Source organism: Erpetoichthys calabaricus, chromosome 3 (assembly GCF_900747795.2).
Source record: "Erpetoichthys calabaricus chromosome 3, fErpCal1.3, whole genome shotgun sequence".
Taxonomy (NCBI): domain Eukaryota; kingdom Metazoa; phylum Chordata; class Cladistia; order Polypteriformes; family Polypteridae; genus Erpetoichthys; species Erpetoichthys calabaricus.
Genome location: NC_041396.2, coordinates 141,798,773 through 141,814,712, shown reverse-complemented (window position 1 = coordinate 141,814,712; position 15,940 = coordinate 141,798,773). Strand labels below are relative to the sequence as shown.

Genomic DNA, 15,940 nt, shown 5'->3' with positions numbered 1-15,940 from the left:
GCATGCATCAGGCACAGTACACAAATGACCTCAAAACAGTGCATCAGTCCATCACAGGGTGAACACATACACACACAGGCTGGGGTCAATTTAGCAATGCCTATTTACCCAAGTTTAGTCAGGTTTTAGTTTAGTAATTTCAAGACTGATGTTTTAACGTAGGTACAGTTATAGCACAGAATTGTCATTCCTTACTCACAGCACCATAGCCTGCATAAGTTTTGCTTGATCTGTATTTGTATCTGATTGGTATGAGTAAGTGTCACTGAGTTTACTTACTCAAACCTGTTGCCCTCAATTCTTTATTACCATATATTCAGCATGAGAAACAAATCTCGCTATTATAAAAAAAAAAAATTTTGGGACAAGACGAGACTTTTTCAGAGAGATAATTTCAAGTTCCACGAAATGAGACTTTGTGCCAAGAGATTTAACCATGCACACGGTCCACTCACCTCTCATTCATGTGAATGCTATTGTCAGACACAGTTCCTGTGCTCTCCGCTCTTATAAATTTTTACATTTTCCTCATTTTAATACAAGAGATACAAGCCATTAGTTTTCTTCGATGTAGTCCTTTTCTGGACAATAATTTTATACGTTCTAGATGAAACGTCAACGACTAAGCGAAGAAGAAAGGGCAGCGCATCAAAAAGAGAGCCAAAAGCGTTGGAGAGAAAAGAATTAAAAAAAAGAACAATAATAATCAAAGTGCAAATTCGGAAAACAAGGAAAGTTATAATCAGCCCGGACCAAGTGGAGTTGAAAACCTACCAGGTCCAAGCGGAGGAAGAAATAAAAGACAAAGAGTAGAAGAAGAAAAGACAAAGAACAGAAGACAAAGTAGAACATCGTAAAGAGGTTCAAAAACGTTGGCGTGATACACATGCAGAGCAGGTTTGAGATTATGAAAGTACTAAAATTCGAAAGTCTCAAAAAACTGATAGTAAAGATGGCATTAGCGCTCACAAACAGAAATTATTAGTCGGTGAAATAACGAAGCAGCAAAAAGAGATTGAATATATGGACAAAGGTGATATGACAGAAGTATGTAGATATTAAGTCAGAGACTTGTAGATCATCTAATTTGTGTTGCCACCTGGAAAAGTAGTGCTTCTTCCCAATTAAGAGGCGTATCCGCGAGAAATAAAAGATTTGTTATTTGGTGAAACACTACAGGCAAAATATCCAAATCTAAAATAATCTGTTCATGTTCGCATCATTCAATGCTCAAAACATAGATTTACACGATTCAGGACCATATGCTATGAAAATCTATGGTCCCACAACAATTAAAGCTACTACAAGTTTAATTTAAAACAAAAAAAAAAAAAACAATTTGGTCAGGTTTATATTTATGATCACGGAGATGCAATGCAACATAGAATCGAAAGAGTTAAATGATCAGAAGTATTCGAAATTTGACAGCCAATAATAGATACAAATCCATACGTCCAAAAGTATCACACTTTACACAAAATTTATCTGAAAAACACAGACAAAGAAGTTTTCTTGGATTTCTATATGAATCCGAATGATCACACTCGCATATATAATAAACCAACATATGATGATTTGTCAGTGATAATACTTTCGAAAGACGGAGATATCAAAGACAGAATTGATATTCGTGTTTATCCAAAAGAACAGCACAATTCATCGCAAATGGCAAATCCGGGAAATGACTAGTGCGTAGGGCCCACATGGGGGTTGGCAAGCAAAGCGAGCAGGGGGGAGAGCCCCCTAGTTTTACATTAAAAAAAGTTGGTATCTTTTACAGGGAAAGGCTGGCTTGGCTTTTTCAAGAATATAATACTTTTATTAAAATACAATGCAGTATAATCAGTTCAGATTTACTATTATGTGTACAAAGTACAATGAAACTCTAAGTGTTATTTTCAGTATGCTGCTTGTTGGTGGGATACTCGCTCTGTAAGCTATGTATAATAGTAACATAGAATGTAATGGACAAAAAGACAGCACAGCTTAGAGAAAAATAATCATATGATTTAAGTGCACATAAGTCTGTTGTTACAAGCCACGGGAGAACACCTCAGCTGAAAAAAACAGAACTGCTAAAGCAAAAGTAAGACATTAAGCATAATATAGCTCAGCGAATTTGGGGGTTGGTGATGGGGAGGTGGGTTATCATAATTCCACTCATGAAGGCAGCTGTGAGTGGACAAATGAACAGGAAATGTATTCTTATATAAAAAAAAAAAAAAAAAAAAACGTACTCTATCTAAAGGATGCCTCATAAATGCAGAAGTCATGTTTGCTTAAATTGAAACCATTGCTGCTTTAAAGAAGACATATTTGGTAAGTTTAAAGGCTTTTTCTATCACTTATGAACCTGTGTATCCTTCAGCTCCATTTAAAGCTGAAAGAACAGGAAATATATTTTTCAAATTTAAAAAAATACTTCACTTCTTACAAAATGTTATGTGGCAAATAAATATGTAACTTGACTGTGATGAAATAACTTGAACATACTGTACATATCCTTTAAAGTAACTTATGTAAGTGTCCAATCACAGTAGTTTCTCTAAAGTTCTCTACTTCAGTCTGTTTTAGAAAAGAGAATGTCAATGCAAAGTGAAGCTAATTGCAATAGAAACTACTCCATATTAAATTCTGATCACATACATTTCTTTTCAAAAGTAACTATCCTGGCATTCAAATTACAACTTTTTCGAGCAAAAAATGCAAGTATCATACCATAAGTTTCTGGGAAACACTGTTATACATAGAATAGCGACTGGATGACGCTTCTGTATTAGACATAATTTCTGATACATTCTGTAAAGATGGTGCACTAGAACCGAAGACAGGTCGATTTTCTCCCAAATCACTGCCTGAGTCACTATCACTGCTTGATGTATCTATGGATGACCAAAAGAAATAAGAATTAACACATATGAGATTTATTAAGTCATGATAAAAACCACATCAAAAGTAACAGTTACAATTAAATGTTAATGGAGCTCATTCATTATCACTAATAAACTAACAATTTCTTGAATAAAATTAACCATCCCATATCACTGAAAACCTTTTTAAAACCTGCACAAAAACCAGACATAAAAATTTAACCTTAAGGCAAAATTATGATCTCCTCTGCATTTTTCACCAATTCATAATTATTTTCACCATTAACTGACTGTTTTTACTGAATATGACAATTTTGGTTTGCTTTAGAAAGGAGGGTAACTTTGCTTTACTGCTGGCTTTATGCTTCTACTTTCTTAACTCCAGGATTGGTGTGACCTAAATGAAGGAATTACAAAGAATTCTGCAAATCAATGATCCATTCAAAAATACACTTCTTAACAACACATTTTACATTTAAGAAAAGAAGTGGCAACACAACAGTGCAATTTCAATTGTAGCAGAAGGCACTGGACAGAAAGCAAGAGGTGCAGATAACCTTGGCTAACACGGCTGTTAGATTGTGGCTCATCATCTGAAGTGGAGCTCAAGGTTAGTCCAAGTTCTTCAATCTGTGTTCTTGGCTTCTTCACACTGCTAAAAAAATCTGCTTTCCTCTTCATTATTAGTTCTGATAACAAAGCACAAAAATTATGCTCTTTGTAATATCAATTTACTAATTACTAAATAAAACAGAATATACACTTGCTAAATTCTAATTCACTTCATAAAGGACTAATTAATAATTACTTTAAAGTAAAAATTCAACTGAAACGCAAGACAGCAAAAAGAGTATTTCTGCATCATAAGTGGATTTGTGTTTAATGCATACATTCCCCTTTGTTTGTATTTTCCTACATGTTCAAAAGAGGTACTGTATGTGTCAGGTTGATTGTCAAGTAAAATTTGGTCATGCAGGAGTATGCTCTGCAATGGGATGGCAGGATTATGACATTGACATACTTACTTAAAATAAGCAGGTGAAAACTTCAGCCATCCAACAAGTGAAACACTTGAAACCACAGCCTTGCACAAAAATGAGATGGGAAAGAGTTTTCATATAAAAACAATCTAAGATAATTTTGCCTTCAATTGCTCATATCAATTAAATGTGATAAAATAAATGTTTAACCACAAAATTTAAAAAAAGAAAATCGCAGACAATGGTCAACACAGTAGGTGTGCAGGACACTACCTGACTTGATATAATATGTCACAGCATAGAACACCATTTGAGTGCTGCAGACAGAAGCAGGTACTCAATGAATAGCATTCAGGACTAAATTAAATTAAAGTTTCTCTTTTGTCACCCTTTATTGTTACAGCATAAATATTATATACCATATGTAATAATTATATTTCATTATACCTTTGTTTTAGGCACTGTGTGTTGTATCAAGTCAGCAGCCACCTACGATGTAGACTATGTGTTAACTTCATGTTGGCTGGAGTAACTAAATGAGAATTATGGTCATTGAAAATGCTTTTTAATTATTTTAAAAGGTTTTTAAAAATACTTTAAAACTGCTATCATAATAAAAGAAAACTCAGAAATATAGTGTATAAAAACAAAATAATGAATTTGAAATAATACAAATAGATCTGTAAAAATTCACCAGTCATATGTGAGCCACTAACTGCAGAAAATCTTTCATTAGAAAGGTGTTTGTAAATGTAATCATGCCCAAATCCCCACATATAATTGTATCTTCCCCAGTAATTTGTCTATTTGCAATCAGGCATGGTACTTACAGATAGTCAAAAACCAAAAAAAAAAAAAAAATTATATATATATATATATATATATATATATATATATATATATATATATATATATATATATACACATATATATACACATACACACACACACACAGTTAGGTCCATAAATATTTGGACAGATACAACTTTTTTCTAATTTTGGTTCTGTACATTACCACAATGAATTTTAAATGAAACAACTCAGATGCAGATGAAGTGCAGATTTTCAGCTTTAATTCAGTGGGGTGAACAAAACGATTGCATAAAAATGTGAAGCAACTAAAGCATTTTTTTTTTTTTTTTTTTTTAAAAAACACAATCCCTTCATTTCAGGGGCTCAAAAGTAATTGGACAATTGACTCAAAGGCTATTCCATGGGCAGGTGTGGGCAAGTCCGTCATTATCAATTAAGTGGATAAAAGGCCTGGAGTTGATTTGAGGTGTGGTGCTTGCATGTGGAAGATTTTGCTGTGAACAGACAACATGCGGTCAAAGGAGCTCTCCATGCAGGTGAAAGAAGCCATCCTTAAGCTGCGAAAACAGAAAAAACCCATCTGAGAAATTGCTACAATATTACGAGTGGCAAAATCTACAGTTTGATACATCCTGAGAAAGAAAGCAAGCACTGGTGAACTCAGCAACGCAAAAAGACCTGGACGTCCACGGAAGACAACCGTGGTGGATGATCACAGAATCATTTCCATGGTGAAGAGAAACCCCTTCACAACAGCCATCCAAGTGAACAACACTCTCTAGGGGGTAGGCGTATCGATATCCAAGTATACCATAAAGAAAAGACTGCATGAAAGTAAATACAGAGGGTGCACTGCAAAGTGCAAGCCACTTATAAGCCTCAAGAATAGAAAGGCTAGATTGGACTTTGCTAAAGAACATCTAAAAAAGCCAGCACAGTTCTGGAAAAACATTCTTTGGACAGATGAAACCAAGATCAACCTCTACCAGAATGATGGCAAGAAAAAAGTATGGAGAAGGCGTGGAACAGCTCATTATCCAAAGCATACCACATCATCTGTAAAACGCAGTGGAGGCAGTGTGATGGCTTGGGTGTGCATGGCTGCCACTGGCGCTGGGACACTAGTGTTTACTGATGATGTGACACAGGACAGAAGCAACCGAATGAATTCTGAGGTGTTCAGAGACACCTGTCTGCTCAAATCCAGCTAAATACAGTCAAATTGATTGGGCAGCGTTTCATGATACAGATGGATAATGACCCAAAACATACAGCCAAAGCAACCCAGGAGTTTATTAAAGCAAAGAAGTGGAAAATTCTTGAATGGCCAAGTCAGTCACCTGACCTTAACCCAATTGAGCATGCATTTCACTTGTTGAAGACTAAACTTCAGACAGAAAGGCCCACAAACAAACAGCAACTAAAAGCTGCTGCAGTAAAGGCCTGGCAGAGCATTAAAAAGGAGGAAACCCAGCATCTGGTGATGTCTATGAGTTCAAGACTTTAGGCTGTCATTGCCAGCAAAGGGTTTTCAACCAAGTATTAGAAATTAACATTTTATTTCCTGTTATTTAATTTGTCCAATTACTTTTGAGCCCCTGAAATGAAGGGATTGTGTTAAAAAAATGCTTTAGTTGCCTCACATTTTTATGCAATCGTTTTGTTCACCCCACTGAATTAAAGCTGAAAGTCTGCACTTCAACTGCATCTGAGTTGTTTCATTTAAAATTCACTGTGGTAATGTACAGAACCAAAATTTAAAAAAAAAGTTGTCTCTGTCCAAATATTTATGGACCTAACTGTATATAGTATCATTACATTTTTAGAACTTTGGTATCAACTTGGTACCAAAAATCAGTTCTACTAAGGATAAATACCAAGTTTGTTTGTTTTTGTTAAATATACAAGAGTCATGTACAGTATGTCTGCTTCTGTAATATTACTACTGCTAAAGAAGAAACCTCAGCCAAAATCACTTATCAAATTTATCCTCTGTTCATATATCAGTGACCATTTTATTCAACCTGTCCTCATTAGCCATGGTTCCTCTCTAAAAACTGTAAATCTAGACTGAGATGAAATGAAGCTGAAATGATGCCAAAAAATGGTTGAAGTACTAATTACTTCTGTATTAAGTATTCTGTAAGTAGTAAGTAGCTTCTGTATGTATTTGAGAACCAAACTGCATTCAACAATGCTATGCTTGAGTATTGAACGTAAATAAAAACAATAACAATGCAAAACTTTTCACAATAAACCCTCAATGTCCTTGCATGCAGATCCAAAATATTAAACACACATTCAAATATATGCAGCGTATTGACGTTTAACAAAACAGCATGCAATACTGTTTCACAGTACTTCATCAATGCTGAGACACGTAGACCCAAAATTTTAAACACATACTCAAAATTTTTTAAATATGCCACACTCTAAATTTTTTTGTTGATAGTTGTCCCACAATCATAATGGTTCATCTCACAAGGGCTCACTGAGAGCTAAGTTTAGTTGATATAACTCTATGTATATTGTGTACCAATTCTCAGTATTCCTAGTTTAATTTGGAAACTGCAAAGATTTTCATAATATACCTAATACAGTGAACACACTACTATCCTAGAAATTTACTTGCCAAAATATATTCGTTGTGGCATAACAATACAAAGATGGCAGGCACCTCTTTGATAGCGGAGTACATATAAATTATACGCCTTTAAGTGTTAAAACATTACTAAATTATGTCTCATTCTAAAATGTATTTAAGGAAAGGCTGAGAAAATTTAGAAGTCTTATAAAGGAGCCATTATCTATTCTATCACAAATGAACTGTGCCACACTTAAGAAATATTCAGCAAAATACTTTAACATTTGTTTAAATACAATGTTTGCAAATTACATGCCTCCCTATTTTTCTGGTGCAATTGACATAACATGCTCAAACTTTCTTTATCTTGCTCACAGATGTGGGGGCCTGAAGCTACTAAAACAGCATCAATTGTAAAGCACCCTGAACATGATGCCAGTTCATTGCATGACCCACTTCATTATATATTTTAAAACTGTCAGATATCAAACAACACACACATTTTAGATAAGACAGGAAAACGCAAATGTGCAAACTCCACACTGATGGTCACTGTGCATAGGATTTGAACCCAGGATAATGAATCCTTAAAGATACCAGTCTATGTAATTTGAATAAACACCAAGCTCTCATTCCCATTTCCCCTTAAGGAATACCTACAACTGTATATATGTATGTGAACATTTTCAAGACAAAAATTATTATGTACCCCATTCTAGAAGTCTTTTGTTTGTTTATTGAATCAAATTCTCCAACACTTTCATAAACATAAGGTGAAGTCTTGAGATATGTGTGTTTTTCTTCTAAACATTCAAAAATTACTGTTAAGTACACTATAAAACTATATCAGGATACTTTAACTATGTGCAATTTTTGATTTACATTTTCACTGACTTGACAGCGAAAAGCCAACAGAAGCCTCCAAATGAAGTATGTACGTGTATTTTTGTTAAAATTATGTTATTCGTAGACTGTTGGGGAATTAGGATTACTAATGTCTTCATGTTTTATGCTTGTACGGATATTTTATTACAAGAACTTAAGCAAATCAAACTAATCAACACGTTAAGAATCAATAAGCCTACCCCATAAACATTACATGATGGTAAGCGTGATAACTACGAAAAATATAAACTTGTCCTGCAAATGCACGATTTACAGTTTGAAGTAGCACCCATCACTTCAACCTTATGATTTATCCCTGAGAAAGAATGTTAACTCGTCGTGCGTGGTACTAAACGTGCCAACAAAAGGAGAGAGAAGAAAAGATCGTGGCCTCAAGCTCTACACTTTATTTACTTGCTGATTTTCATTAGCTTCTTACACATTACCTAAATCTTTTTATTTCTTATACACGTTTAATCTAATCTCTTATTCATTCAAGTAAAGATTTTACGTCTTGTACTGCACCTTACTGGTTACAGTAGCTAGTTCTTAAACCTGCTCATTCAAATAATAAATGCCAAACAACGTTAAAAAGCGCGATATTGAAACAATATTTACCTGCCTTTCTTCTTTGACCAAACCACACTTCCTAAACAACTACACAAGCGCCAGTTTGTCACTTTGCGAATCGGACACAAATGAAACTCACTGGCTTGAATTCTTCTGCAAAATACCGATGACTCGTTGCAATTTCGCACTTTTGCACAAGACTGCAAAACACAAGCCCGGACACAGATTCAATCAGCGTCCTGTTCTAGCGTTTCTCGCATACAACGCAGCTTGGCTGCCGAGCTTCTTCTTCACAAATCTCTTTCCTTAGGGATTGGAAAACTTGACCGAGCTTTACAGCCCATATTCATTTCTACAGTGTGTAGAGTCGATCTGTGTGCCCGAATAATATTAATTCCCAAGTCCATACAATTTACTCGTTATCCAGCTGTTTGATAACTTTTACAGGAATAACTTTCGCTTTCCGATACTGCGTCACTGTGGTCCTCTGCGGTCGTCTGGCGCACTTGAATGACAGTAGTGATTGCTAAAGATATGCCTGCTTTCTATGTACAGAATGCATTTATGTGTGAGTGAATGAAACCGCTTCATTTAAGAGAAACATGTTAATTAAAATATTATGGAACTATAAAACACATATTTATATTCCCACAATTTACAAAACACTTCATTGTATTGATATATAAATAACTCTGCGCGGCCAGCTCTTTAGCGCTTAAAATAAAAAAGAAGGCACGTGCAGCCGCTTTGGATGACGGGATATTGAGTGCCTTTAGTGTTTTGTGCTCCTACTGTACGCATCGCTACGATTGAGTGAAGTCATTTATTTTACACTGATAGAGCAATAATATCCTTTTTAGTGTCCGAGTAAAACATTTATGGCAATAGTTACGTGTGTCGTTGTTAATGAAGATCAATATTATATATGATTTCCTTCAACATAGTCTTTTTCATTGAGCAAAATTAACTCTTACTGTAAGATGAGCTAAATGTATGTAGTGAAAATAATAATAATAATTTCTTTCACAATATGCTACAGGATTTTAGTGTCCCTTATGTTTCTGAAGAAATACCTAAAAAGGATGCAAAAACTGATTATCTTAGTTGTGTGTTTGGATCATGTAGCACAGCCACTTGAGTACACGAAGGCCCCTTCATACCATGAGGGGCCAAACATGCCATAAATTATATATTTTTGTGCGTAAACTATTGGTTTACATGTGAACACTATTGGTTTATGAATATTTACTGTCGGTTTGCGTGCATACTTAATTGATTTGTGTGTGAACTATATCCGTTTATATATGCATACCACTGGTTTGCATATGAACTATATTAAGGTGACCATCCGTCCCCATTTTCGGACAACTGTCCCCACTCAGAAACATGTCCCGTTTTGCCCCCGGTTTAAGATTTCGTCTCTGCTTTCAGCTGGTTCACTTTTTTGAATGTATCTCATCACCACGATAATTTGAACTCGGCGCGCGTGCGCGGTGTTTTGACGGAGGTTATGCTTTACCGCATCCTGCAACTTTGGCTAGAAAATCACGTGATAAGCTTTCGCTTTGTACTCTGTAGTGTTTAGAGTCCCTACTCGTGATCTGTAGATTCTAAATCCCCAAATTGCCCCCAGATTGGCCCAAAAAATTCTGGTCACCTTAACTATATTGCTTTCCTTGTGTATATCACTGGTTCCAGTACGTTTGTTATTGGTTTGTGAGTGAACTGCATCGGTTTACGCTCGCATGTTACCTGTCTAACAATGAATTTGTGTATGCACATCATATACTGGTTTCATGTGGATAACATCTCGGTTTTGCGCTTGAACTCAACTGGTTGTATGTGTGTACTATATCGGTTTCGCATATGAAACATACTGGTTATGCGTGCACACAGTATCGCAACTTTCTGTGCGCGAACTACCTGTATCTTGGTTATTCACATGATCTTCTGCAGCAATGGGTGGAGCAAGAAACAGGAACTAAAAGGCCAGTAGAGTCATGGAGCTTGAAGAGAGGTGGACAAGTGATGAATCTGCGTTAAAACAGTGACGTATATTTTTTTCGCACAATACATTTGCGAAAGGACTTAACAGAATATACCTTTGATTCTGTAAAGAACACAAGGCTGAAGATATGTATGTATTTGGCCGCCTTTTTATTCCCTCCCAGCTACATGCTTGCTTGCACTTTTTCACGTAACTCTTAGCTTTTTCAAACTAGTTGCCTATTCTAAAGGCAAAATATTAAACATTTACTACTGACGCCCTTATCCAACATACAACATTTAGTTACTACTAGTTACATTTCCTGTGCCCAACGACCCCGCGCCGCAGAGACAGCGAAGTGAAGTGACTTGCCCACGGACACACAGTGTCAGTATCAAGACTTGAACCCACAAACGCAGGGTTAAAAGTGCAAAATCCCAACCACAAAGTCCCAATGCTTGCACATCTACATTGTGTATAAACGTATCATTCTTTGAAAAGGTAAATATTCCACAGTTGGGATCTGCATGGGTAAGTTACATTAGGCTATACTGGGCCACTTTACCTTTCACAGTTTTGTGACAATGTAGATGCGTTTTTTTGAGTTTTGCCCTGCTCAGTGCGAGTACCTGGGTGAAACTGACATTCCCACTCCAATATATAATAAATAGTATTTACTGTGACATTTAATGGTCACTGTAAAGGGTTAACTCCTGTTGGACCACCTTAATTTTCACAGTTTTGTGATAACACAGATTTCTTTGTTAAATTAAAGTTGAGTTTAACGTTTTTAACCCGTGCAGGACCAAAATGTGGAATATTTATTTTTTCAAATAATGGACCAGTTTGTACTGATGCTGATTAATGAACACACTGTAGAATATTTTGCCTTGCTGTTAAAATAGAATAAGAAGCTGGTTTGCAAAAGCTGTGTGAATAAGTAGCTGACTGCAAGCATATACTGAATGTAGCTAGGAGTGAATAAAAAGCCAGCTGAATGCGTTCCTAATTTCAGCCCCGTGATCATTTCAGAATTAAGGGAAAATACTGTTAAAAATAATTACCACCGAGCCCTTTCACAAACATACAGTGATGTGCAAAAGTATTCAGTTCCTTTAAAAGTCATCCTAATTTTCTGCATGACAAAAGATTTGTGCACATACTGCATTTATCCATTCAGTATTTTAATGTGAAAACCCAGCCATAGGGGATGCACAAAGCAGTGTGTTTGTTCGTGCCAGTCCCAAGCCCAAATAAATGGGGAAGGTTAGATCAGGAAGGGCATCCGGTGTAAAATTTTGCCAAATCTATATGCAGACAACAATACAAATTTCCATACCGGATTGGGCTGTTAGCCAAAGAAGAAGGAGAAGAACAGGGGGGAGACATGTCCGGAGGCAAGAGGAGAGGAGGAAAGTAAAGAGAGTGGAACTGACGGTAGGAACTTTGAATGCTGTCAGTATGACTGGTAAGGGGAGAAAGTTAGCAGATACGATGGAGAGAAGGAAGGTTGATATATTGTGTGTGCAAGAGACTAAATGGAAGGGGAGTAAGGCCAGGTGGATTGGAGGTGGATTCAAATTGTTATATCATGGTGTGGATGGAAGGAGAAATGGGGTAGGAGTTATTCTGAAGGAACAGTATGTCAAGAGTATTTTGGAGGTGAAAAGAGTGCCAGACAGAGTAATGATTATGAAGCTGGAAGTTGGAGGTGTGATGATGAATGTTGTTAGTGCATATGCACCGCAAGTTGGGTGTGCAATGGGTGAGAAAGAAGATTTTTGGAGTGAGTTGGATGAAGTGATGAACAGTGTACCCAAGGGACAGAAAGTGGTGATTGGAACAGATTTCAATGGGCATGCTGGTGAAGGGAACAGTGGAGATGAGGTGATGGGTAGGTATGGTGTCAAGGAGAGGAATGAAGAAGGTCAGAGGATAGTGGATTTTGCCAAAAGGATGGACATGGCTGTGGTGAATACGTATTTTAAGAAGAGGGAGGAATATAGGGTTTCGTACAAGAGTGGAGGAAGATGCACACAGGTAGATTACATCCTATGCATAAGAGTTGATCTGAAGGTGATTGAAGACTGCAAAGTGGTGGCAGGGGAAAGTGTAGTTAAGCAGCATAGGATGGTGGTCTGTAGGGTGACGTTGGAGATCAAGAAGAAGAAGAAGAGAGTGAGGTCAGAGCCAAGGATCAAATGGTGGAAGTTGAAAAAAGAAGACTGCAAGGTTGAGTTTAGGGAGGAGGTGAGACAGGCACTGGGTGGCAGTGAAGAGTTACCAGACAGCTGGGAAACTACAGCAGATGTAGTAAGGGTGACAGTAAGAAGGGTGCTTGGCGTGACATCTGGAAAGAGGAAGGAGGAAAAGGAAACCTGGTGTTGGAATGATGAAATACAGAAGAGTATACAGAGGAAGAAGATGGCAAAGAAGAAGTGGGATAGTCAGAGAGATGCAGAAAGTAGACAAGAGTACAAGGAGATAAGGCGCAAGGTGAAGAGAGAGGTGGCGAAGGCTAAAGAAAAGGTGTATGATGAGTTGTATGAGAGGTTGGACACTAAGAAGGGAGAAAAGGACCTGTACCGATTGGCTAGACAGAGGTACTGAGCTGGGAAAGATGTGCAGCAGTTTAGGGTGGTAAAGGAAAAAGATGGAAACGTACTCACAAGCAAGAAGAGTGTGTTGAGCAGATGGAAAGAGTACTTTGAGAGGCTGATGAATGAAGAGAATGAGAGAGAGAAGAGGTTGGATGATGTGGAGATATTGAATCAGGAAGTGCAACGGATTAGCAAGGAGGAAGTAAGGACAGCTATGAAGAGGATGAAAAATGGAAAAGCCGATGGTCCAGATGACATACCTATGGAAGCATGGAGGTGTTTAGGAGAGATGGCAGTGGAGTTTTTAACCAGATTGTTAAATGGAATCTTGGAAAGTGACAGCATGCCTGAGGAGTGGAGAAGAAGTGTACTGGTTCCGCTATTTAAGAATAAGGGGGATGTGCAGGACTATGGTAACTACAGGGGGATAAAATTGATGAACCTCAGCATGAAGTTATGGGAAAGAGTAGTGGAAGCTAGATTAAGAAGTGAAGTGATGACTAGTGAGCAGCAGTATGGTTTCATGCCAAGAAAGAGCACCACAGATGCAATGTTTGCTCTGAGGTTGTTGATGAAGAAGTTTAGAGAAGGCCAGAATGAGTTGCATTGCATCTTTGTGGACCTGGAGAAAGCATATGACAGGGTGCCTCGAGAGGAGCTGTGGTATTGTATGAGGAAGTCGGGAGTGGCAGAGAAGTATGTAAGAGTTGTACAGGATGTGTACGAGGGAAGTATGACAGTGGTGAGGTCTGTTGTAGGACTGACGGATGCATTCAAGTTGGAGGTGGGATTACATCAGGGATCGGCTTTGAGCCCATTCTTATTTGCAATGGTGATGGACAGCTTGACAGACGAGATTAGACAGGAGTCCCCGTGGACTATGATGTTTGCTGATGACATTGTGATCTGTAGCGATAGTAGGGAGCAGGTTGAGGAGACCCTGGAGAGGTGGAGATATGCTCTAGAGAGGAGATGAATGAAAGTCAGTGGGAACAAGACAGAATACATGTGCGTAAATGAGAGGGAGGTCAGTGGAATGGTAAGGATGCAGGGAGTAGAGTTGGCAAAGGTGGATGAGTTTAAATACTTGGGATCAACAGTGCAGAGTAATGGGGATTGTGGAAGAGAGGTGAAAAATTGAGTGCAGGCAGGTTGGAATGGGTGGAGAAGAGTGTCAGGAGTAATTTGTTACAGATGGGTATCAGCAAGAGTGAAAGGGAAGGTCTACAGGACGGTAGTGACACCAGCCATGTTATATGGGTTGGAGACGGTGGCACTGACCAGAAAGCAGGAGACAGAGCTGGAGGTAGCAGAGTTAAAGATGCTAAGATTTGCACTGAGTGTGACGAGGATGGATAGGATTAGAAATGAGGACATTAGAAGGGTCAGCTCAAGTTGGACAGTTGGGAGACAAAGTCAGAGAGTCGAGATTGCGTTGGTTTGGACATGTGCAGAGGAGAGATGCTGGGTATATTGGGAGAAGGATGCTAAGGATAGAGCTGCCAAGGAAGAGGAAAAGAGGAAGGCCTAAGCGAAGGTTTATGTATGTGGTGAGAGAGGACATGCAGATGATGGGTGTAACAGAGCAAGATGCAGAGGACAGAAAGATACAGTATGGAAGAAGATGATCCGCTGTGGCAACCCCTAACGGGAGCAGCCGAAAGAAGAAGTATTTGTAATGTGAACTCTTGTGCTGTAACAGTACATTTCCAAAGTCCAAACACAGTAAACCCTTTTCTGTAGGTATTTAACTGAAGGAGAAGAACTCCAAAGCATTAAGTATTCAAGCCCAACTCATTCATACTTTGTCATAACAGTATGTAGTATAACAGTATACTTCACATTAACAACCCTCGTTCTTTTGGGGTATGTACTGTCTGCAGGTCTGCACATTGCTCAGGAGTGATTCCCATTTTTCTTGGCAGAATTTCTAGAGCCCCTCTATGTTGGTGGGATGGCACCTCTGAACATCAGTTTTCAAATAGTGCCGTAGATTCTCAACAGGGTTAATATCAGGGCTTTGACTTGGCCATTCCAAAACTTTCACCTGTTTTTGAGCCATTCCAGTGTCACTTTGGCCTAATTCTTAAGGTCATTGTCATGTTGAAAGATGAATCTTCTCCCGCGCTTGAGATTAATTGCAGGCTGGAACAAGTTCTCCCGCAATATTGTGCAGTTTTTGTACTCATCCGTTGTCCCTACAACTCTGACAAGGTTCTCAGTCCCAGCACATGAAAAGCATCCCCATAGCATGATGCTGCCATCACCATATTTCACCGTAGGTATGGTGTTTCTTAAGGTATGGGTAGTGTTCATTTTATTCCACACATACCTCTTTGAAGTCTGGCTAGAAAGTCCTATTTTTTTTTTAACCTTCTCCTATATCCTAAGGTCTTTTTCATGGTTTGTAGCAAAATGCCATATGTACTTTTATGTGGACCTTCTTAAGGAAAGGCTTCTATCTTGGTACCCTCCCATAGAGGCCTGTTTTATGGAGAGCTCTTGAAATTGTGGACCCCTGCACCTTCATTCCAGTTTCAGCCAAAGAGCACTGCAGACATCTGAGAGCAACGGTTGGATTTCTAGTCACCTCTCTCACTAGTCGATGTCTCACTTTGATGTTTAGTTTTGAGGGATGGCCTGTTCTAATA

The 15,940-nt window shown here is 37.9% G+C and overlaps 1 protein-coding gene across 1 annotated transcript in view; it reads right to left on the bottom strand.

Annotated features, from left to right (window-relative positions):
- cmtr1 (cap methyltransferase 1) overlaps positions 1–9,202 on the bottom strand; it is a 161,819-nt gene extending 152,617 nt beyond the window's left edge. The window contains 3 exon segments of the mRNA XM_028791957.2: positions 2,719–2,882; positions 3,428–3,559; positions 8,751–9,202. Of these exon segments, the coding sequence (XP_028647790.1) occupies positions 2,719–2,882; positions 3,428–3,551 (288 nt within the window). The 5' untranslated portion in view covers positions 3,552–3,559; positions 8,751–9,202.
- Between the last annotated feature and the right edge of the window lie 6,738 nt (positions 9,203–15,940).